This window comes from Abrus precatorius, unplaced genomic scaffold (assembly GCF_003935025.1).
Source record: "Abrus precatorius isolate BTA unplaced genomic scaffold, Abrus_2018 Scaffold3, whole genome shotgun sequence".
NCBI classification, from domain to species: Eukaryota; Viridiplantae; Streptophyta; class Magnoliopsida; order Fabales; family Fabaceae; genus Abrus; species Abrus precatorius.
The window spans coordinates 288076-313347 of NW_020874373.1; the positions used below are offsets into that span (position 1 = coordinate 288076).

The window sequence follows — 25272 nt, forward strand, 5'->3', positions numbered from 1 at the left end:
ATTTATTTTTCAAATGATTTATATCGTCAAGTGTACCCATTCAAAATTTCATTCTAATCAAATGATCCGTAGCTGTCAATATATCTCGCGGTAACAAAAATGTATTGTTATGAGGTATATCAAGATTCAGCTTTTGGTTCATATTTCATCGACCAATCCTTCCTAATTCACATCTTTGTTTACATACTGTTGCCATGCTTTTTTTATGGGCAAAGAACATTTTGTGCAGGTAATTAGTTATTGACATAAATAATTTACTTTTGCTACTAATTTAGTTTTTAATTATTTTTTATTTTTTATGTTTTAGAATTCGCAAATTAAATTGGCGGTGTTTGCTACAACGTGTCTAATATTAAATGTAGATTACAGGTGACTTCTATTTTATTTATTTTTCTATTATTTAAATTTGACAGTATTGATTATAAATCTTAATTATGTATCATGATTTTAATGTTACAGATTATGAATCCTAATAATAATGTATCAACATTGCATAGTATGCACACCGGTCATTTAGATTTTTGGTAATCTATTCACTTTATTTTTTTGTTTATATATATAGAATTCTTATCAAATATTGTTATGCTTTGGTTATATTAAAACTAACTATATTTTGTTATGATAAGAAAACAAGTTATATATGTGGATACTACTAAAATATAATTTGTGGATGTTATTTATGGATAATTTAGTCAAAATAGTGAATACGTAGATACTATCAAAACATAATTTATGAATGTTATTTTTGAATAATTTGGTCAATATAGTGAATATGATGATCATTTTATATTTCATTAATAGGTGTATTTTAATTTAAATTTTGTGGCATATGTGAATAAATGTTATCATAATTTTTTGTGAATGTTATTGTTGGATAATTTAATTATATACAATGGATAAATAAGACTAATGGTTTACATTTAATTAATTAAATTTTTTGGCAGTTTGCTATTAGTCTATTACTATAAAAAAAAAATTAACAGTTTAATTTTATTGTATTGAAATATGTTAATGATTCATATTTTAAACTATTTTTATCTTAATTTAAATTTTGACATGCATCTATTTTTTCTTACTATAACTTTTATTCTCAGTTTTATTTTTTTTATTAGGTAAAAAAATTATATGAAATAATAATTTAAAATTAAACTAATACTAATTATATTTTTTTATCTTAAAAAATTGTTATAAATAATTTTTTTAATAAAATAATTTTCTGTTCTAAAATTTTTAATAAAGCCTATTATAAAAGCTTAAAGAAAAGAAATAATATTTTAATAACAATAATTTTTATTAAATTTTTTAAAAATTTAGCATAAGATCCAACCGAATTAATAATTAATTTATTAGACTATCTGTAGACTCGAATTCAATTTAACAAAAAAAGAAGAAGATAAAATTAGATGTTTTTCTAAATAATTCGGTTAATTATAAATAGATAATTTTAGACCCGAACCCATGATCACTGCTACTTCAGCAGACGGTGAAAAACAGAGACATCAATTTGAACCAGTGCAGACTAGTTAGTGTGTTTGCAATGCGTTCACCGTCACTGTCAACATGGTTTCGCTACCTAGCCCGCAAGATCGAATACTCTGTCCATGTTGCCCAGAAGGTGTTTCTCTTGTTTTTTTTTGTTTTTTTCTCGTCCTCCACCTCCAACCCTCTCTTAATTTTCCTTTTTTAATAATTATTTATCTCACCTTTATTGATGCTTAGTATCACAATCAACCAACATTATATTAACTATTAAATTGTTTTCTTATTTATTTTTCTCTTTATGACTTAGTACCGGTTTTAGGGAACATTTAAAGCATAAGTGAAATATCTAAGCTACCCTAATCCTAACTTTGACTATGTTATAACTATTTTATAGAACTTCAATTTGAGACATTTGGAAGAATTGCAAAAAATCTACTAATCAGAGATATTTAAGGTAATAGGATTTCTTTTGTTCAGTCCTAGCGTCAAGTTTAAGATGGATGGTGTGTGTACCTGTAAAAGGCATTGCAACCCTGAAGTTAGGGTTTGGACTAGTGTAGAGCATGCATCAAAGATGCATATTTATAAGTTAAAATTATTTATTTATAGCAAGGAGTGGTTGATTGGAGAGAAATCCATTTATGTCTCCATGTAATTGAGGGTTGATTGATATCCTAAACGATTTTATTTTTATCCCTTAATCCGTCTAAGTTTTATTGTTGTGGAAATAGTACAAGCTTTACCTGTATTTTTCCGTAATGTATCACAACATTAGCACTTAAAATTCCCTATTTGTAAGTCGTTTCAGAATTCTGATTGATTTTATGATGTGAAACAGAACTATGACGGAGGAGCGATTACGTCAAGAGAGCAAACTCAGATGAGAGACATTGCTTATAAGAGTCTATTAATGGAAAGGATGACGACATACTTTCACCTGATTAATATTAAAGGAGAGCAGGGGACTAATGCTGGAAGAGGAGAAACCCTTCTTGTTCGGAAATTACCAATTGCAGATTCAACGTAATTTAATCATGCTCATTTTGTGTAACATATGCTTTCAGTTTGTAAAATTGTTAGCTGCTATTGTGAGTTGACTGATATGGTCCATTTTATGCTGAGGATGTGTCATTCTCCTGAAATGCAATATTTATTCCATGTCATAACCACAATGTTTTTCATAATGAACTGTACTGTACTATCAGATTAAATAGATTGATTCATTCTTTCAATAATAGAAATTTGGTCTATGGATGGTATGATCTGAGATGTGATCAACCCCACCCCCACCCCCCAAAAAAAAAAAAAAAGTTGTTTCTGACTGACTATTAGTTTAAAGTTTTATAAGTCTTTAATCCCCTTTTCTTGTTTGTTTTAGATTTCCACTATAGTAAAATTTTGACAGACGGTTGACTTTTTCATCTGGGGTTCATTAATCAATACAATCTATGCTAGTGATGTACATGTTTTCTTTGACAGGCGTGTTTTTGTGGGTGATTTAGTGGTCTTGAAGGATCCTGAGAAGGTAGATAACTATCTAGTCAGACGATTAGCTGCTGTTGAAGGTTATGAAATGGTTTCAACTGACAAGAAGGATGAATCCTTTGTTCTTGAGAACGATCAATGCTGGGTAATAGTTGAAAATAAAGAATTGAAACCCAAGGTAAAAATGCACTACTTTTCTGGTATATATGGAGCATATCAATTGGCATTAACATCTTATTACGAGACTGAGAGGAGCAAATTCAAACCAGTAGATCATTCATGTGAGATTGAAAGACTAGATCCTCTCATCTCTTATAATATAATTGTTAGATATTAATAATTATATGGACATTAGCAAATTTATCATTACCTCTGCCTCTATTTGAAAAGCTTCATAATTTGTATTGATGTTGAAAAAGAAATTTCATGAGTAAAATATATGGTAATCAAGCAAAGAATTACCATTGATATGCAAGCATATAAGATTAGTAGTTGGACAATAAAACAACTTTCTGTTTCTACTTTTTAAGATAGTTAAATTAGGCATAATTTGGGAGTTTAATGATGTTGCTAACCCCCACAGTTTCAAATTAATTAATGCTTGTCTTTCTCTCTCTCTTTGTTTACTTTTCTTTCTATACTAACAAGGATTTAAAATTCGTGTCACACAAACCCATAAGGTTTTGTGCATGTGTTGCTCCCAAATCTCTCAAGTTATATTCTTAAACAGTTGGAAAAAGAGAATGTTATTAGTGAAAGTTGTTGAACTAATTTGTAGTAATTATGCACAACTTTTTTTTTTTTTGGTCCCTGCCTATTTGATGCCTTTGACTCTTCATTATATTATTTGGATTTTGGCCATGTGAATTTAGTTCATGGTATTGGGTTCCTTTGACAGCACACAAGCTGTGAAAATGTTGCGAGACCAGGAGTGAGCTTCTATGGAGCTTAGAAAAAGACGAGAAAGATCGCAATAAGATAAATTTAAAAAAAGAAAAAGAAAAAAGAGGTGGAAGGAGAATATTGGTACTTGATTTGCTAATTAATAATCATGTCTGATTCTATCCAATTTGAAAAGGCAAGCTGTTAGACACTATTATATGTGTAAGGGTAAAAGAGGGATGATGGGGGCCAGAACAAACTTGCATCTGTGGCAACAAGTTTGGGAAGCATGGTGGTAAAGTTAGAGGCTGCATGGGATATAAGGGAAAAGGGGGGAAATGAGAGGGGAAGGCAATCGATTGGGTAGTTTTGGATGGCTCTAGCCATAGGGCAGAGAAGTTTTTCCTTTTCTATTTTGTTTGCTTTGATTATCAGTTTCTATACGTTCTTCATATTGATATTGTAATCAGAGCACTGTTCTGAGTATTTCCTTTATTGATCCACAGTCAATTAAATTCCTATCTCATGCTTTCTTTCTTTGTAGTTTTGGCACTTTCTCTCCCTACCACTGAAACCCACAAAATCGCTCATTAATTGTGGAGTGAGCTTGTTGAGAACTGGAAAGTGGTTAATAATAACTTCAGTAATTACAAAATAAACATCTAAGAGTGTATGTTTAAATGGGAATACAATGTATTAAAAACCTTATATTTTTTGTCTTTTTCCTTGACATATTGTTTGTGGAGAAGACGGTAGAATCTTGCCTTAGGTGGTTTGAGCATAAGTGGAGAAAGATCAAGAGAAACCCCCGCGCCTAGTGGAAAAAAGCTTTTATTATTGTTGTTGTTCTGTTTCCTTGACACCTTGCAGCTTTGAAATTATGTAGTTGAATGTTTCCCTAAAGGTTATAGCGGTAATATGTTTGTGAATCCTTAGATGCTAATAAAAAAGGAATGATTATTTGTTTAATTCATCAACCCGAATGGCAGGAAGCCAGGGACAGTTGAACATTTGGTCCAGTTAACATGGCAGATATTGTGGGCAGAGTCATATATCGCCTAAGAACTTCTGGAGACCATGGCCGTGTACGGAACAGGTGAACTAGATTTCTGAGCCTACTTTCTTATATACAATAGTTGGGTTAATTTTTTTATTATTGATATAATTTACTCCTTTGCCAGCCAAGCCAGCATGCTAGATGATTGGCCGGTGTTGGCAGCGGAACTTGATGTTGAGGATATGTCAAAAAAACAGAGAGCCTAGAATCTTTGGTTTACATTCCTGTGGACACATGGGAAAACGTGCTTCCCATCCATCTTTCCATGAATGGAATTAATAACAAAACTTATGTTTCGGAGGTGACTATAATCACGTTTTATCGTGAAAACTATAATTTATAGTGTTAGAATGAATCTATGAAAACTATGATTTAGTGTTAGAATGAATCTATGATTGAGCAGAGTAGATTTAACTTTAATTCGAACACTCTCACATGCTTTGGTCAAACGGTTATTTGTCTGTTTCAAAATCCAAAAATACAAGCTAAAAAGTGAAAATCCATTTCCTGATCAGCAGTAACTAGCAGATTTTATTTGAAGCAGAGCAAGAATAAGATTTGGAATATTTTCCACTAGCATGGGATGATGGTGTTATGTGATGTTCTTAACTACGTGTCGAGTAATAAAATGTTTCAGAAAAAGTTGTCGTAAAGCTACTAAGCTGAAGAAGCCCTTATATCGATTCATTAACTTTTTTTTATTAATCCCCTTAAAATTTTATAAGGAAAATTTTCAAAATATAAATATAAATATATTTAATATCTCAAATGTTTTTTTAAAAATTTGATTATATTTTCCATTTAGTAAGTGTATATTGGCATTGAGATGATTAGAATTAGGAGTATTCAAAAAATGTTTCAATTGAGTGCGAAATGCCAAAATTCCGAATGAATTAAAAATCAATAAACTCAAAATTTGAAAAAATGATTAATAAAAATGATTGAATTAGATTGAATAAGGTTGCAGTTCCATTCAAATTTACACCCCGTATACATAATTTCATTTATGAATTTACTCTGCAACTCAGTTGTATTAGTATAAGTAGAAATTTTTAAAAATTACTATACCCATTTATTCTCTTCATAATTTCATCATCTCAGTTATGTCTTATTGTTAAGATTTGTATGCGTCTTATTTCAATTTTTTTTTAGGGCCATTTTGACTATTATTTATAATTTAGATTTAGATGTAACAGTTGACAGTTTAAATTATCCTTTATTGTGATTAGTGTGCAGATTTATTTTATTTTTTAATATTAATTGCATGATTTGCAGCACAAACACAAAAAAAAAATGTTTATTTCACGTGATTTTTTTTTTGTTGCTAGCCTAAAAAAACACAATGTTCCAGCACGAGGATTTCGGTTACCCTTGACGCCGAGAAAGTCCCTTATCAACGGGCAACAACAAAATAAACCTGCGAGAGCGAATTGAAGCAAAGCTTGGCGCAATCGCCACTGAGTTCGGCCGACAATGCATCTGGTCGCTAACAACGTTGCCGGTGAGCCTCTTCCTGTATCGCCTTCATCAACCTTGTGCTGTACTGTCATTCCCTCGTCCTAATTTTCTCCACCCTAGCTAGGGCTTTTACTGTGTTGATTTCACTCCTTTATGTCATTTTTCTTTGCCTCACTGTATACGCGATTGTAATAAAACTCTAGTACTAAATATGTTTCCATTATCAATTTTCTTTTTTAGAAGCAGTTGTAATATTGAGGTAAAAAATTATGCGCTGCGTTTTAAATGTTTGTGCTGCTGTTCTCATATTCAAATCCGAATTTTACCTTGGTAACATGTACAATTTAGGTCGGGTTTGGTTACTGAGGTGAAGTTCTAATTTTGATTCGAAAATGACACTAAACCTCGTAATATTTTGGATCTGTACATTCTATCTGTTAGCTGGTTGTAAAATATACATAAATAAATCATGATGGTTTTATTATGACTAGTTCATCCATGTTGTCTGTTCTACAACTGAGCTTCTGTGATTAGCGTAAAACAATTGCGATGTGTATTGTTACTTTAGAGGTTGTGTACTTGGTGCCTAATCCTGGGTTCTGCGATGGAGGGTGCTGGTTTCTGTCATAAATAATAAATACCTTGCTGTTTTTTGGGTTGTATTTTACTTCTCTCTTTGTGGTTTTTGAAGTGGTTTTGGTGATATTGCAGGCTGTGGAGTCTCAGTTGGTAAGTATCTTCCGTGTTTGGGTGTTTCTGGAAGAACAGCTTCTGTATTTTCTTGCTCCTCTCTGGCTTATCACAGAATTTACCCTCGTGTCAAAATAAGAGGGGTAAAATGTTCTTCTATGGGTGCATCTTTTGTGTGTGAAGCAAGGAGGAATCCGGAATCTTTCTCAAGGCAAAACAAGAATGGATTTTCCAGAAGTCGGAACTGGCTTAATGAAGGGAGAGACAGTTTTGAAAACTTTGAAGAAGATATGTTATCTTCTAAAAACAGTCCGGTGATATCTCTATCTAGCACACCAAAATCCCCGGCCAATGCAGTTCCTGGACCTAGAGAGAAGGAGATTGTTGCACTATTTAAGAAGGTTCAGGCTCGGATAAGAGAGAAATCTGTTATTAAAGAAGTAAAGAAAGTTGGAGCCACCCTAGGACAAGGTAAGGAGAGTGGTTCTGTCGATTCCCTCCTCAAGCTACTAAGGAAACACTCAATTGAGCAAGTAAAGAGAAGTAGTAGAGGTGGCAGAGAAACAAAGTTTTGTTCAGACCAGTTGCATGATAATAAGCAAAACAATGACAGCCAAAGCACCAGATTTTCTGATATAGATAGCACTTCAAATAATGAGTCTCAAGAAACCAACATCTTTGTAGCTAGGCCTCCATCAAATTTCCAACGAAGGTCTCCTGTTCCTCGGCTTAAGTATCAGTCTGTCTCTTACAAGAGTAAAGATGTGAATGAAGTCCCTCTAAGTAGTGGGATTAGAGAGAAGGATGAGCAGCAAATAGGTCTGAAGCTTGATTCCAAGCTAGAGCTTGACTCGGAACTAGAACTTGATCCAAAGGATGAGCTTTTCTTCCCAGAAGTGGGGATTGCTGATATGTCAGAGGATGATTCTCTTGATTCTGAGGCTGAGCAGATCTATATTGATGAGCTTGGAGAGGACCAGCATGAGAGTTTGAGTACACTGAAGTTGACTGAATTAAGGGAAGTTGCAAAGTCTCGGGGTCTAAAAGGGTTTTCAAAATTGAAGAAGAGTGAGCTCCTGGAGTTGCTAACTGGAAGCTGATTCCGATCAATGATATGTGAAAGCAAAAACAAGAGACAACAGATTTTATTTATTTTTGTTTTTTAACCTGTGAATCTATCTGGTATATCCTTGCATTGTTTTTCTATTTAGTTCTTCCAAGTGCTTGAGGATTTGTGGATCATTAGAATAGAATAACAACCATGCCATCCATGCCTCGGAGGATTTTGAATGTGTAGTTGTATTCCCATGATGAGATTTATGAAATTTTGTCACTGATTAAAAGTGTGCCATTTCAGTATACTATGCAGTTTGGATATAGAGTGTATTTGGAAGAGCTTATAGAAATAGTTTATAATCTGGCTTGGGTGAGCTTTTCTAGAAGTAAGTATGGAAGGAATTTTATTTTTTTTTAAAAATAGATTAAGTTAAAACTAACTTTTTCTCTTTTATTTTTAAATTTTTTTTTCAATTAATTTCTCTGAAACATGAGGTGTATAAATTAATTTCAACTTTTTTTTACCTGTAAGTGCTTTTGAACAAACTTACTCAAATTGGGTCATTTTCAACTTATAAAAAAAATATTTTCGGCTTATGTTAATAGATTTCATGACCTAATTTATGATACAAATTTTTTATGCAATAAAAGTTTATTAAATAAACGTTTAATTAGATTATTTTCTAAATGCATCGATAATCTTTATCAAACTAGTGTTAACTATGCACCTGCATGTTTCGAAGTTAAAAATAAGTTTTCAATTAAAAAAACACATTTTAATATGCACAAGTACTAATTACATTTTATGCTTTAAAATTAATTTGACCGAATTCTAAAACCAATGGTGATTATATGATTGTTTCAATAAAAAAGAAATTGCACGTTTTATTAGTTAATGACATTCATAACTACTTTTTAACTTGTTTTTATAACTTTTTATCTTATTGATAAGCTTTTTGGTGAGCTTGTAAAATAAGTTTTTTTAAATTTATTTCAAAAAATTTTATAATTAAATTTATATTATCAAATTTTTAATGAGTGTAAAAAATATACAAGAAAAAAATAATAAATAATAAGCTTTTATTGGAACTCACAACTTTTAATTTTATCAATAAATTATATCCTACAATTTCTAATAAAAATTTATTACATGTATGTTCGTATTATATATCAATTGTTATATTATATATATATTCGTGTGCATTAATTTTTTTTAATAAATTATCTACTTAAACACATCCTATATTATTAAACTTCATTTAGTTTTGCTTCTCTCTTTTCCATTTTTTAAGGTTATGTAAGAGAATTATGAAAGCTACAGGTGACCAAAACAGGACCCAGCACAAACCTTTCAAATTTGGTTAGCAAAATAGAAAACAACACAACATGGATTCGACAAAGTTACGCGTATTTATTTCATGATTTAATTCTAAATTATAATTTATATCATCAATTAACAATAAATTTTATTATGATAAGTAGTTGAAAACAACTTTTTTTGTATATTATATCAAAAAAATTATTGAAATAAGTTAATACCACTTATAAGAGTAATAAATTAATTTTCATAAATTATTTATCATTTTTGTTTTTAGTCAACCATTCCATCTTTTTAAGATAGACTAGAAAACTGTGTCTATTTTTAGTTTAGGTCAGGGCTAAAAGTGGTCCTCAGTGGTTTTTTTTTTTGTGACAAATTGTACCCTTTGCTTTTTCTTTGTTCGGTCAAATTGACCCTTTTTGTTGATTTGATGATAGTTCAATTAGGCCCATGTGATATTAGAACCCAATCAGAAATGCCCAAGTCCAAAAGAGGTGTGTAATTAAAATTCGATATTTTTTAACATGTGTTGAATGAGATATGCTGAAAAACATTGAATATATGTTATTAAATAATTTAAACTATCATAAAAATATGCATTGAATATTTTTATAATTTTGAGATAATAAATATTTTTATTTTTAACTTTTTAATACGTGTCTGGGAGTCACATTAGAATGTCCCCTTCCCATTTTGTTCCTTGTTTGTCCAAAAAAACAAAATACTGTGTTTTTGTCAATTGCGAAAAAAGAAAAACCATTGCTTTTGTGTGTCTGGAAACAGCATCACGTGTGGCTTGCCTGCTTGTGATTGCTTCCAATATGAACATTTTCAACATCATCACTTAATATTGCAGTGAGCAAGTGGCGTTAGAAGAAAAAAAAGTAGAATGTTGATTCACATTTCACATGGAAGGGGACCCCAATTTGAAAGTTTAGCCAATGAAACTTGTGAATTGGAGGCTCATCATTCACTAACTTTGACGTGAGTTTCTTTAGTTTATCCAAATCTATTCACTCACATGGGGGAAGAAGGAGGAGACGAGGAAACAAATCCTTTATGATCTTCTATATAAACCATGACGTATACGGCAAATAAAATAAGCAATTAATACCCAATCCACTCTAAGGCACATCATCAACATTTCATATATTTTTATTCTTTAATCATTGTTCTTAAAGCACTGTTTTGTGTTATCAAAGAATTATGTAAATATTAAATAAAAAAAAATTAAAAAGTGCCCTTAAAACACTGATTAAAAAGATAAAAAATACTGTTTGTTAATACTTTAAACAATGTCCATCATTAACAAAACCCATATTGAGTTCTACTCGATTTTCACAATTATTCAATGTTATAACCACAATTCATAACGGTTGTCACTTCATTGATGATAAATAAGTACAGTAAGCGGCACTTAATAAAGGAATAATGAGTGACGGAAACCTTGACTTGGAGTTGGAGGCTAAGCGTCGCTCATTAATTTGAATATTTAATGTACTCTTATGCCCATTTTGATGAAACAAATTTGCAACACAACACAAAGGGTCTCACACATTTTCATATAACACTAAGATATCAAACTCACCAGTCATATTGTGATGCTCATTTTTGCCTAATTCAAAGCATACCCGATTAAATAGGACGCGGAACATAATCAAGAAAGTGGTTTACATGGGCCTATCAATCTAATTCATCTGCTCAAAAGCAAAAAAATTGCACCCTACAATCTTCAAAATCATTTGAAGGTTACGGACAGTACAATGACACCTCATTCACACACCCCATTTGTAGAAAAAAGATGAACTTGCCAACATTGTGATGGAATGGTGTTGGCTCACATGCTTGCCTCAAGTGCCAAGGACACAGCTCAATGTTTAAATGTATTCACGAAGTTTCAGATCTCTATTGCTATTGCTTTGGATCCAAAGGACGATTTGGTTATTGGTACAATTCAATAGCCAGCACCAACTAATTAAGCACTGTGCCACTCAGTGTCAATGGTACCAATGATACTTCACTATAGAATTTGAAAGTTGTATCAAAGTGAAAGGGGTAGATCGGGTTGTAGTAGTAAAGTCCATATTGTTAATGAGTTTTAATGGCTAACCTAACCCTTTTTAGGTGGGTTATACTTGTCACATGGCTCTAGCTTAAGAATATGGACTATCTAGGTTGCCTTGCCTATTTTAGTTTATATCAAATAGACGGTACCAAGATAAAATTATCATGTTTATGAGGCTTATTTTATTTTACTTTTTTTGGGTATTCTCTAAAAAGAAAACTAATTACGAAATTTAAAGTTAATTAGAGTAAAGACTACCTTCTAAAATAATTGATGACACCGTCAATTATTAACTATGAAATGTTTTTCAAAGCTTTCAAATGCGAAATTGTCTACAGAAGAAAAGTGCTTTAAGGATTTAGTGATATTCCAATGTTAACTAATATTATTAACTGCCTACCGACAATAACTATTCTTACAAAGCTAAATTGCATAAAACTATTAGTCTTAATTAATCATTCCACTTTTAACATATGGATATAAAATAACCCATACATGATTTAGTTTTATTTAAGATTGAAATAATATTATTTAGAGATTGAATCAAATAGACAAAATTAAGATAGAGTTAAAAAAATTTAACGCAAAAATATGCAATTAAAATCAGTTTTCTATATTAGAAAAATAATCTCTTAGTATGACAATTTTTTTTATACTATGCAACTTTCTTACACTCACAAACTTGTAAATATAAATTAGATGTACACATAAATATTGCTACAAATAAAATAAAAAGCTATATAATTATTTAGTTTCAAATATAAGTCTCTTATTATTTTTTATAATTAAAGGTATGTTTGTGTTACTTTATTTTACATTTGGAAATTATATTTACTTAGTTTTAAAGGTAATTTATTTTTTAAAATAATACTTATAACCAATTGAATAATAACACAATTTCAAAATCAAAAGCACATTAACAATGCCTATTTGATGTTTAGATTAATTTTTAATTTTATAAGCTATTCATGCAACCAGTTTTAGTTGGTTCCTCTTCTTTCTTGTGATTGAAATGAACTCGTAAAAGAAAATTTAATTGTATTTTTAGTTCTTATATTTGAATTTTTGTATAATTTCATTTTTTATTTTAACTGTTTATATTTGATTTTTTTAATTTTAATTGCTTAAATAAAAAATTTCACTTAATAAAAAAATACAATAGATGTGTAATATATTGATAATTTATACAAATTAATAAAAATATATGTAAAATATTTAAATATAATAATAAAACATGTACAGAATATAATTAAATTTGTATTTAATAAATATTTTTATTTACAAATCTATAAAAATTAATGATAATTTTTAATTATTAAATTCAATTTTAACAATAAAAAATATATAAGTAATATATGAGCAATTAAGAAAAACTAAAATTACACATAAACTTAAACCATGAAATTAAAAATATAATTAAGGCTTAAATGACCGTCAACCAAACATTTGATAACTACCTGAGTAGCGAGAAATTAAGGAAGGGATATACTGTAATTTTCCTTTAACGTGTATTAAAAGTATTATTTATTTCGAAATGTAATGGATCATAATTTTATCTCCTTTAATCAAGTGTTTTTAATATATAAGAATAAAAATTAAAATATGGTCAACAAATTTTAAAGACTCAATTATTCTTTAATTATATTAATTTTTTTAATTATAAACAAATACTTCATGAATGAATTAAATATTTAACAAACCGAAAATTTAATTAATACACAAATTAAGTCTTTTTCGGATATAAAATCCAATAACATTATTAGACTACATAAAAAAAATATTTAAATATATTTCAAATACATGTAATAAGATAGTTAATGATACAAATTAAGATTAATTTTTAAAAATAATTTAATAATTATTTTAAAATTGTATTTTTTTTTACTTAAAATAATTTAATCCGAACACATATTTTTCATATATCATTTAGTTATTTGTACAAAACTATATATTAGTCCATAATAATGTGCCCAACACTTTTTTTTTTCTTAGTTAAATAATATTCATTTTTATAATATTGAATGATTTTTTATAAAATATTTTTGTTGACTTTAATTATTAAAATTAAATTCTTGTGATTGAAAGAAAGTAATTTTATTTAAAAACATTTATTACATAGAAATGAAACAATGCAATAAATAATTTTTAAATAAAACTCGATTGGTTTTAATTTCTTAAAATTAGTCTGATATTAATATTTGTCTCAACAAAAATATATTTAAAAAACAATTTATTTTTGTGCTAAGATTGTTAAGGACCTACCATTCGATGATTTTGATTTTATTTCTTAATATGATCAAAATTTTCCTTTAGTTGTTGGACCCTCTGCGTCAGGCTTTCCAGGTAGCATTGTTGGGAAACCCAGCCATGTCATGAATGAAGAAGAAGGACTTCAGTGACCATTCTACTTCTCAATTCGTTGTACTTTTACGCACTTCAATTCTCATGCTTTGGAATTGATCAGAAAGATCTGTTTTACCAGCGTTCCACTTTCACAACCATGCATATAGGTATGCAAATGCAGTAATCCAAAGCTTCTATTTTGCTAACAAAATCCCTATATTTATTCATTTTTATATATTTTCATGGCTTTCTCAAGTGCCCTTCTCTTAGTTTTTGGTCCATTGGGGATCTTCTATTATTTATTTTATTTTGAGTTTTTTCTGGGTTTTGTGTGGATTAAAGCGGCTGTTATACCTTTGAGGAATTTCTTAACAAGTGACTACCGTTAGCTTTGTTGTTGTTGTTAAAGCTCTTTGTAGAGTTATTTTTCGATTGCCCGTAGAAAGTTGTGTTCTTTCCATCTGTTTTGTGGTAAACCTGGGAGAAGTTGTCAAGAAGAGAGGGTAATTTGAAGTATTTTACTAATATATGGTTCTGGCAGAGAGAGAATTATTACTATCATTTGAGTTCAAAGTGACATTACTGGAGCATTTGAAAACCAAACGTTTCTATTTTTACTTCAGTTGACTTTGAAGATTTGGCTTGCATGTCCCATTTTCATTGGGGTAGGCTTTTATCTGCTATAGCATTTGGTCTATTTTAATGAATCATTGATAATCTTTGTAATTTTGTGTACTAGAGCGGTTTTACCAGGAACTGGAAACTGTTTCAGTTGGTTTCATGCAATGATGCAAATTTATTTTATGTTGGCATTCTCATGCTTATGTGTTGGAGTCCTTAGTTGCTGATCTGTGTTTTAGCATGGACACAAACATATGGTACTAATTTTTAGAATGTTTTTCAATAATGGAGTATTTTAATGACTAATTGTTGCTGAACGGCCAGAACTGGAAATGAATATAAAAATAGAGGCTATAAAATGCAATGAACCTTCAACTATAGGTTAATTGCAAAAAACTCCATGTACTTCGAAACATAACAATTTGACTTCTTGAGCTTGCCAAACGATGTATATTGACTCCTTCCAAGGGTTTTCTAGACATGCACAAAGGATCATGTGTTTGGTAAGTTTAGGTAGTCAAGTTACTGAGTTTTGAACCGCTGAGTTTGTCTGAAATTTTCTTAAAGCTTGAGGGGTTTATGTGCTTTTTAGCCAAAGTCAACATAATTCTCTAGTACCTTTTATGAATGTTCTCTTTTGTTGTTGTTTTTGTAACATTAATTTGTTATATGGTCTTACTGAAGCAGGTCAAACAGATACAACTTCAGTGAAATGTCTTATTAACAGCATTTCTCGATTCATTCTTCTAGTTTCTTGCCAAACAGTGAAACCTATGATCCTTCAGAAGAACTGTGATAATATGGTTGGCGTGTTGAAGCATTTGAAACCAGTGCTCGATGATGTTGTGGATTACAAAATCCCTTTGGATGAAAATCTGTGTAGAGAATGTGAAAAATTGGATATGCAGGTTGATGAAGCTAGGGAGTTTGTTGAAAAATGGACCCCAAAGATGAGCAAGATTCATTGTGTAAGTAATTACTGAGTTTCTTATACTTAAATTAATACCATTATTCAGCAACTGTTATTTCAACGTGTTTAAGATCCTAAGCCTCTCTGGTGGCATTTGAACGAGGTCAAAAGGAAACAATGAACTGCCAATACCTCCCTCATCTGTCTTTCTCTCTGGGAGGTTGATTTTTCAACCTCTTAATTGCTTTGTTCGGAATATTCTATTTTCAGGTTCTTCAAAGTGGGGAATTGTTGATCAAGTTACAGAGCGCTTCACATAAGATTTTTCATTTGATAGTTGGATCCTTAAATTCACCTGCATCTGTTTCAGTTTTGGCTAATATTCAGGTATGTCCAAAGTTGGAAGTTACTTGTTTCCTGATCATTACTCTCCTATCCCACTCCCCTTTGAAAGGAAAAGAGGGGAAAGAAAGTCAAACTACTTTATTTGACAGGAATATTTATTGTCAGTTTTGTGGGTATCTTGTTTCTCAATTGAGTTATGACCCTAATTGCTAGCAACTATTTTAGCAATATATGCAGGAACTTCAGTGTTTGAAGAAGGAACCAGCAATGATCTTTATAGAAGAAGCACTGAGAAATCAAAGGGATAATATTGAACCTTGCTATAATCATCTAAAGGAAATTATAGAGTTACTCAAATTTACATCAAACCAGGAACTCCTGAAAGAAATTATTGCTGTGGAAATGGAAAGGATGAATGCTGAAGCCAATACAACAAAAGGGGACATGGATAAAAGTTACCAAATTGTGAATCTTGTGTGCAATTTACGTGATTATGTGATGAAAATTGAGCGCCCTGAAGTCAAAAGTGGTGTCTCAATCCCACCATACTTTCGGTGTCCTTTATCATTGGAACTCATGTCAGATCCTGTTATTGTGGCTTCAGGTCAGACATATGAGAGGCAGTCCATTCAAAAATGGCTTGATCATGGGCTAACTGTTTGTCCCAAGACTCATCAGAGACTAGTACATACAAATCTCACTACCAATTATACTGTTAAAGCTATGATTGCAAATTGGTGTGAGGAAAATAATGTCAAACTTACAACTGGCTCTAAGCACAATGATTCTGCTCATATTTCATCCCCCACAGATCATTTATTGCATCAAGATTTTGATCGTGCATGTAGCTTTGAGTCTTTAGATAGTAGCAATTCCAATTCGAATCAAGCTGGAAGTGCATTTGGGAAGCAAAAGGATGATAGCTCTTTCAAATCAAGCAGGGAATCCAATAGATGTCAGAATGAAGTGACAGACAACTTTGAGCAACAATCTCCTGCACCTTCATGTAGTAACAGCAGAAGTGAATCATTTTCAAGTTCTATTTCTAGTACTGATTATGTACTTCCATTTCCTGTTTCAAAAGCGGTGTCAAATAAGCATCAAAATGTGGAGTTGTCTGGAGAAATTACTAATGGGTGTCCTCCTTCTACTGCATATAAAGAATTGGGGATTCTTCCTTGGTTATCTGGAAAGCCATTTCATAGCCCTGGATCAAAAATTGGAATGATGGGCAATCAAAATAAGTATAATGTAAATAATAATAATAATATTACTAGTCATTCAAAAGCTGATTCCCATCATGTTTCCAACTTAGGATCTGATGATTTGATCACCACATCTCATGTCAATGAATTGATTGAAGATCTCCAAAGCCAATCATATGAAGCACAAACTGCTGCTGCAGAAGAATTGAGGCTCTGTACCAAGCATAACATGGAGAACCGTATCATTGTAGGCCGGTGTGGGGCTATTATGCCTTTACTTTCACTGCTATATTCAGACATGAAGATAACACAAGAGCATGCTGTGACAGCTCTATTGAATTTGTCAATTAATGAAGAGAACAAGGTCTTAATTATGGAAGCAGGAGCTATAGAGCCACTTATCCATGTTTTACAAACAGGAAATGATGGTGCCAAGGAGAATTCTGCTGCAGCTCTGTTCAGCCTCTCTGTAATAGATAACAATAAGGCAAAAATTGGCCGTTCTGGTGCAGTAAAAGCATTAGTGAATCTTCTAGCCTCTGGAACTCTCAGGGGAAAGAAGGATGCTGCTACTGCTTTATTTAACCTGTCAATATTCCATGAGAATAAAGCTCGTATAGTTCAAGCTGGTGCTGTGAAGTTTCTGGTTCTGTTATTAGACCCTTCTGATGGAATGGTTGACAAGGCAGTTGCTCTTTTGGCAAACCTGTCAACAATTGCAGAGGGTCGGTTAGAAATCGCAAGGGAAGGTGGCATTCCCTTACTAGTTGAAATTGTTGAATCAGGTTCTCAGAGGGGAAAGGAAAACGCTGCTTCTGTTCTCTTGCAACTGTGTCTTCATAGTCGCAAGTTTTGTACCCTGGTTCTCCAAGAAGGAGCTGTACCACCCCTGGTTGCATTATCTCAGTCTGGTACTCCAAGAGCAAGGGAAAAGGTATATGTACCTAATCCTCAGTTCTCTGTCATATATTTTGGTGGTTAAATTGTTGTTACTGTGCTTATACCACTGGTTTACCTGCATCCCTTTGATCAGATGTTTTTCAAGTAGAGAGATAGGAGAAAACATAATTCATGTTTAAGGAAAGATTTATTTTCACAATGGACTTTTTAAGTAACTCAAAAAACTTATGAAAGGGTATACAAACATTGGGGGATCATGGCATACAGTATCTTGCATCATATCATATGCTTAATCTGAAGTGTGGAGGAAATAATAACATGCTGTTCCCATACATGCAGGCACAACAGCTTCTCAGTCATTTTCGTAATCAGCGTGAAGGCGGCACGGGGATGGGAAAATCATGAAGGTAGACAGTTTTGGTTATTTCATTACCCTTTTCATTCTTACCATCTTCTGTTGAGGACTCCTTTCATCATTTTTTTTATTCTTTTTTTGTGTATCACTGGTCTTGTAGTATTTTTTTTTTCCCCTTTCGTTTTGTTGGCTTTAATGGCTTGGTTTCTTTCTAGTGGAGAGGTCTGTTTCAAGAGCGGGTAAGTTATTTCTGAAGCTTTAGCATGGCAAGATGTAAACATAAAACAGCGTTTTGCTGGAGTCATAAGTCACTGTTGTACATATTCTTACATATGGTATAGAATCTTGCAATCTACAATGTATAATTGTACCTTATTTTGCTTGTGAACATTCTCTTTTATTACTATTCATTCAACCCAGTATCATTCTATTTCATTCACTGGGACTTGTATAATAATAATAATAATAATAATAATCCATGCTAAGCATGTGGATTGTTGAACTCACCCGTTCAGAGGTATGCAAAGTTGATTATTGTTACAATTAACAGCGTGTCTATTTGAGAATAATTTGGCCTTGGGATGGTTGTGTTATCATTATTTATGGTTGATATTTGCACGATTCTGGGAATAGAAATTGATATGATCATCATTTAGTTGTTACTTGTTACGTATTGCAATATCGAATACTATAGTTTCTCACAAAGACTTGGGTGCAATAGTTGCACCCAAGTTGGACTTGATGAAATGGGTTAGGCCCAGCGCTAAACAGAACCAACCAATTGTATTTTTACGAATTTTTGGGCTTATTGGTGAAAAAAATTGTGAAATAAACTACGTGATTAAGCATGTTCCCAGTTGCATAATTTAGGAAAAACAATTGTTTATTTTTTAAAGGTTCTTTTAAAAAGTTGGTAACAACAAACAACTTCTAATTTGAAATAAACTGAACCAAATATACTGTTAACTAGATCAAATACATACGTACAAATTTTGCCCAACAGCTGAAAAGCAAGTCAACGGATTTTATTATAAAAATAACATAATTTTTTTTAGCTTATTTCAATAAAATGTTTATATAACTTATTAAAAATAAATTATTTTTAACTTATAATGTAAAATTTTATTTGAAATTTAAACGGCACCGGGAAAGAATGGAATAAAAAGGAGGAAAAAGAAAAAGTGATACCATTGTGTATCTCGCTTTCATTAGAAGTTAAATGTGTCATACTTTGCTTTGACGCACCCAAAGTTTGAGCAAATTTTAACCTTATAACCTTAATCATGATTCACGAGTGAGGAATATATTCCATATTTTTGCACTTTGAAAATCCTCAAGAAAACACGTTCAAGAAAATCTGACTTGAAAAACACAGCAAAAATATCAGTATTATGCTTTGCTTTTCCTCGAGAAAAGAGAAACAAAAAAATGTCCTATGCACGATGCCCAGACTTTGATCTCTAATTTGGAAGGGAATTTACTTAAATTAAGGGGAATCTGAAGTTACAAATTTACCCATTCAATGCACCTATCCAGACTATGGTTTACATGTAATCGGGGCCTTTGATGCCCAAAAGAAAGGCATGGTTTTCCGTTTGAAGAGGGCCAGCAACATCTTTTATTGTGAGTTGAACTTTATAAAATATTAGGAAAAAGAATAAGTAAGATTTATTAAATGAGGAGTGCAATTTACGTTTTCTTGTAAGTCTTAAATTTTTTAATTGTTAACATATAATATGTTTTAAAAAGTTTTAAAGACTTTAGTATTGATATTTTTCTATTTTTACAATTAGTAATTTTATTCACATGCATAAATAATTAAGTTTTTCTTAGTAAAGAGGAATCAACTTGATATTAGGTAACACAAATTTATAATTTATTAAGGAATTCATAATTTTTGTTAATAAATTAATACAATTGTTTAATGAAAAAAGAGAGAGCTTATATTTTTTGAAACTTGACTTATAAAAAGTTACTTTAAGTAGCATTTAATTTATTGAAAGGTAGTTACTAATAATTTTTCTATTTTTACTCCTAACTTTTTAAACAATTTACACTCACATAACATAATCATAATCGGCATTTAACACATTTATCAAACACATTTACCTATCTTAACTTTTAAATTCTTTCAATTTTAAAAGGAGAGAGAAAAAAAGGATATGTAACTCTTTTTTTCTTATCCCTCTAGACTTTATAACTATACAATGATATTTTTTTTTTGGTTGAACTAAACAATATATTAATATTTCCAATAATTAAAACAAAACATTAATAATGTTATAAAAAACAATTTTAATAATTTTTAATCACTACACAAAATATTAGTTGGCTATCATTTTAACTAATGTTAATGAAGCTAAATTTTGAAGTTTCCTTGAACTTTTAAACAAAATCAGAAAAGAAAATGAAAAAGCAAATGGATAGTTATGGGGTTGCAGTGAGATTGAAGTGAGAGAGGGGAAGGGAAAGAGCTGCAACAGCCTGAAGAATTAATTAATTAGACAGCAGTTTCAGTACTTGTTGCCTCCTTAAATATCTCTGTTGATTGTTTATGGAACATGAATCAACCAGCTGTCTATGATCTGTATTATTGTTTTGTGGCTGTGCCTTCAGAACAACAGGCTAAGTCCTATTTGTAGTTAAGTTCCCGAATCCTTTGTACCATCACATAATAACTAAGATTGGGCCCACTCAAGCCCAAGCTTTTCTCCTAAAATCTCTCTCTTCCCAAATCAAATATTTGATACATTTCTACATTTATATTTTTTTCATGTCACGTGGAAGATTAAGAAACTGACATACTATACGGTGTTTGTCTCAAAATTGACACACAATAGTTTTTAAATTGAAAAATAAAATGGTAAATATTTATAATTTTAAAAAATAAAATAAAGATATACTCATAAACATTCCAATAAATTACAAGACACAATGAAGTTCCCTTTTACGTAAGTTAATTAACTCCGCAGTTTCATTCAATCCAAGTGTTGGGCAACTAATTATGTTACATGGATGACTAAAATTAATGTGTCTTTTGGAAGAAGATGACATTGAGCAGAGATGCATTAAACAGGATAGGTGAGTGTAAGACAAAAAAAAGCACGTCCTTAAAAAGTTGGAATTGTACTTGAAGTTCCATCACCGGTACTACTAGTAAATAGAAAGTAAAACATGGTTACTGCTTTTCTTTCTGTTCACCGTTTGCACAACATTTATGCAATCCTGCTTCCTCTCGCATGAATGGCAGAGCAAAGCTCAGTACAATTATCAAGGTTTACCTAAGTCTATGAGACAAAATATTAATAATCTCAACTCATTTACTAGTTTAGGTGCCCTCTTTCTTCACCTGCTACCACCGACACACTTTCGATATATGTATCCCACACCGCAATCAAAACATAAACTTCAAATCAGAATAAATTGTTCACAGTCAGCATAATGACTTTTTTTATTATATAAATAAGCAAAAGATATATCAGGTAAACGTGTCAGAATGAACAAATATAAATTTAATTCTTTAAATTGTAAGTTGTTAATTTTTGAAAATTTATTAAAAAAATCACTTTATTCTTAATTTTTTAAGAATATGTGATACAATTTTACAAGTCAGAATAGCTGCTTCATGATGGTTAATTGCTAGAATATTTATCACATGAACTTCATTCCAGGTGTAACGGGGATTGGTACCACTCTAAATATTACTAATTTGGCCATAGATTCTCACAGCATGTGGGCTAAATTTCAAATTGAGAGTAACAACACGCCTATATGAAGTGTTCTATGGAATTGATTATCTATTATGATGTGAAAGGCACTTCATGAATTGTCAAATACGCTTGAAAGTTACATTTACTTTGAAATTCAATATACAATTTAAAAATAATGATACCCCCAATTCTTATATCAACTAGCTAGGTCCACCCACTAAACTTATTTGGTGGGTGTGATCCGAGCTCATATCATCTATGATCATGAAACATGTGGTGTCTCCGCACATAATTTTGAAATAATGCTTCTTGTTTTCCTTTTTATTTGAAAGATAAGAATATACTTATATATAGGAAGAAAAGGGTCTAAGCACTGTCATGATGGGAACAAGAGAAGAAATTAGAACCAATACATTATTGATGATTGGACGAATTTATATTATAATAACTTGTACAAAAATGTTAAAAACAGGAAAACAGTCTAAGATCATAGTACTAGATTTTGTCATGGACAGCCAAGCAAGAATTAAAAAAATAATCGAAGACAAACAATTCCCTCTCAATGTCGAATATTTATAATTGCCCCCCCTCGGTTTCTTTCCTAGCAAAGCAAAACCCTTTGGTCAACCCAGCTAAACTAAGTAGGAATACATGCAAAGAAAATTTTTAAGAAAAAGGATTTAAAAATGCAGAAGTGAAGGAAAAAAAACAATCACACGCATAGAAGTGGAGGAATACATTAAATGAAGTTTTGAATTTAGAAAAGTCAAAAAATTGACTATATTTATGGGCAAGTGAGATGCAATAAATTAAATTGTCTTTTTTTTTTTTTTAACTACACACTGCAATTAAAAGATAGAATTTTATTTCTATATGAATGTAAAGTACAATTTTTACTTTGGACCCCTTTCAAGTTTAATCTCTGGACGGTCACATTTCTAAACTATCTTTGGGTAGAGCTTGCAGACACAGAAAGAGAGAGAGAGGGTATGAATACAAATACATGTCTTATTAGAAAATGTGAATGACATGAGTTTAACACACACGTAATATTTCATTTCTTTCTTTCGTCAATTTTAACTCAAACCTAACTGCAAAATACAATAATAATAGCTAAATTTTGTTCGTACTAAGGCTAACTACATGAGAGTCTAGCATGTTGATATGTTCAGTTTTAAACTACCCATAATTTAATTAACACAAGCGAACGTGTAAAATATGTTTTAAAAGTTACATTACCAAAGGCAAATTGACAGCTATATTGACTGTGACAATAATGGAAGAAGTGGTGATTATGCGTACAGCTAACGGTGACCGTGGTGATGATGATTTGTAACAGTGTTAGTGATGGTAGACGGCATAAGAAGGATAATTGATCCAATCAACTAGTGGCTTCTTATTTGGGCTTTGTTTTTTGCCTAGTTGTTAATGAGAAAGCATAATGGCAAGGATCCGTCGTCAAGTTTGGTTACATATGGAATATTATGGATGTTGCATCAAATGTATGTGTGGCTTAGAAATACGTATAATGCATATATATTTTCATTCTCGTTTTTTCGGTACACGAAATTTAAGTTTATTGTGTTTAAAATCAAGAAGAGACGTATTCGGTTGATTTTCGATTAATTGGAGTTTATGTAAGGATAGAATGTGCAATTTAAAATGTACACTAACAATATATTAGAATTTGATGGCCTAATATCAATTTCAATATTAAATTTTGAGTCAGATTCAATGGCCAAATAAGTGCCTGAAATATAAAATATACAATTATTTTTTAATAAATTTATTAATTTCAATCTTTAAAATTAATCTTAAACGAATAAAAGTGACAATTTTTATTAAAAATATAATATAAATAATATTAAAGTACAAATATTATTTTTAATAAAAAAATTACTACATTTAAATACTTGAAATCAATCATAGAGAACTATGCTAAGTCTTTGCACAATAAATTATCAATAAAATGTTCCCATGACAAGAACATATTTAGACCTATTGAATTTAGTTGATTAATTAACGGTTGTCCTTAAAATTTAATGGTCTTAACATTCTGGCTCATAATCACAGTTTATAATTAGATCTTAAATGAAGCTTTAAAAAATTTAAGAAAATAAAATTAAAATTTTTTTATAACTTCATAATTAATCAAAGGGATTGAATTAGTACTAAACTCATCCATTTACATAGAACTTAAGTTTGGTTACTAACAAAGCTGAGCACAATTAATAGACAATTACATCTCATAAACTTCTTAACGAGAGTTCGAAAATTAGCTTTTAATTAATGTCTAGAGAAAAAAAAATTTACTATTTAGTAATAGGATCCCCACAATAGTAGCTACTTTAGTAGTGTTATTATCAACAAATTTCTCTTGTAAGGCTTTTTTTTCTCATTAAATTTACCTAGAGTTTTGGAGAGTATATATCAAAATTAAAAGTGTGTGTGTGTGTATATATATGACATTATAAAAAAATACAATACTTATAAATAAATAAATAAAATATCAAATTTAATAACTAAATGTGAATTTATAAATAGTTTAAGAATAAAAACATAAACAAGTAAAAGCTTGCGCATAGCTTGATAATAATAATATGATTTTTTTATAAAAAAAAAATACAGAAAGTCTTATTATGAGACATGAAGAATGGAAGAAAGTGACTTTTCAAAAATAAAAATTTTCTATTTCCCTCACGGAGTAAAACTATTTATTTCTTCTATTTAAGACATGTTACAAGTTTATAGAGTTAAATTGATGGAAAATGAATCGAAATGTTGCAAAAATAAAATAAAATCGTCCTGGTTGAATTAATGTCAATTGGAGACCTCTCCTTATTATGAATAAGGAATATTTCCAAAATTTCAACAAATTGACGGAGTATGCTCACTCTTTTAAATTGGTCAAAATTAATTTTACCTATTTTCAACTGAATTTTGAGTACGCATACTCCAAGTAAATACATGCTTGACATTAAAAGTTTTTAAAGATCTAATGGTGGTGTTTAGTGTTTGCTAAATGATCCTTACTTTACATAAATATTGTTTAAAATAACAATAATAATTATTATAATAAAACCATCTTTTTAGTACCTTTGGAATTAATTTTCAATGCAAACCTAATCACTTTAAGAAAGTTAAAAATTGTTGTCCGTCAGAAGTGGTTAACTGTAAAAAGCTTATGAGAATTTAAATGACTCGTAGGATGAAAGATAAACCTGCTAAAAACATTTATCATTAGCCACATCAAGTCACGCCAATACTAAGTGCTTAATTGTTTGATAACAGTGTATCATACATATATCTAACTGTTATGTTTGGTCATCCACGACACACACTGTTTTCGTTATGGTCGGTTAACCGATCAGTAATTTTAGTACTAAT

The 25272-nt window shown here is 30.7% G+C and overlaps 2 protein-coding genes and 1 pseudogene across 3 annotated transcripts; all 3 read left to right on the top strand.

Annotated features, from left to right (window-relative positions):
* Positions 1-1537: 1537 nt before the first annotated feature.
* Positions 1538-5404, top strand: LOC113860746 (annotated as a pseudogene).
* Positions 5405-6269: 865 nt separating this feature from the next.
* On the top strand, positions 6270-8414 carry LOC113863261 (rho-N domain-containing protein 1, chloroplastic-like). Its single transcript, XM_027496784.1, has 2 exons — positions 6270-6407; positions 7076-8414. The coding sequence occupies exons 1-2, from the start codon at positions 6380-6382 to the stop codon at positions 8152-8154; spliced, it is 1107 nt and encodes a 368-aa protein (XP_027352585.1). The 5' UTR covers positions 6270-6379; the 3' UTR covers positions 8155-8414.
* Positions 8415-13768: 5354 nt separating this feature from the next.
* Positions 13769-18556, top strand: LOC113861951 (U-box domain-containing protein 3). Of its 2 annotated transcripts, none has more exons than XM_027495075.1 (5): positions 13769-14006; positions 15148-15428; positions 15641-15757; positions 15941-17854; positions 18160-18556. In XM_027495075.1, the coding sequence occupies exons 1-5, from the start codon at positions 13997-13999 to the stop codon at positions 18223-18225; spliced, it is 2388 nt and encodes a 795-aa protein (XP_027350876.1). In that variant the 5' UTR covers positions 13769-13996; the 3' UTR covers positions 18226-18556. The 2 variants fall into 2 exon arrangements, with proteins under 2 accessions (XP_027350876.1, XP_027350875.1); XM_027495074.1 differs by lacking the exon at positions 13769-14006 and adding an exon at positions 14128-14504 and having other exon boundaries at positions 18160-18547.
* Positions 18557-25272: the final 6716 nt, after the last annotated feature.

Excerpts from the sequence above, each read along its gene's own strand:
- LOC113863261 (XM_027496784.1), top strand. The coding sequence starts at position 6,380 with ATGCATCTGGTCGCTAACAACGTTGCCG. Across the intron at positions 6,408-7,075 it reads GGTCGCTAACAACGTTGCCG|GCTGTGGAGTCTCAGTTGGT; the intron begins GTGAGCCTCTTC and ends GTGATATTGCAG.
- LOC113861951 (XM_027495074.1), top strand. Across the intron at positions 15,429-15,640 it reads AGATGAGCAAGATTCATTGT|GTTCTTCAAAGTGGGGAATT; the intron begins GTAAGTAATTAC and ends TTCTATTTTCAG. Across the intron at positions 15,758-15,940 it reads CAGTTTTGGCTAATATTCAG|CAATATATGCAGGAACTTCA; the intron begins GTATGTCCAAAG and ends CAACTATTTTAG.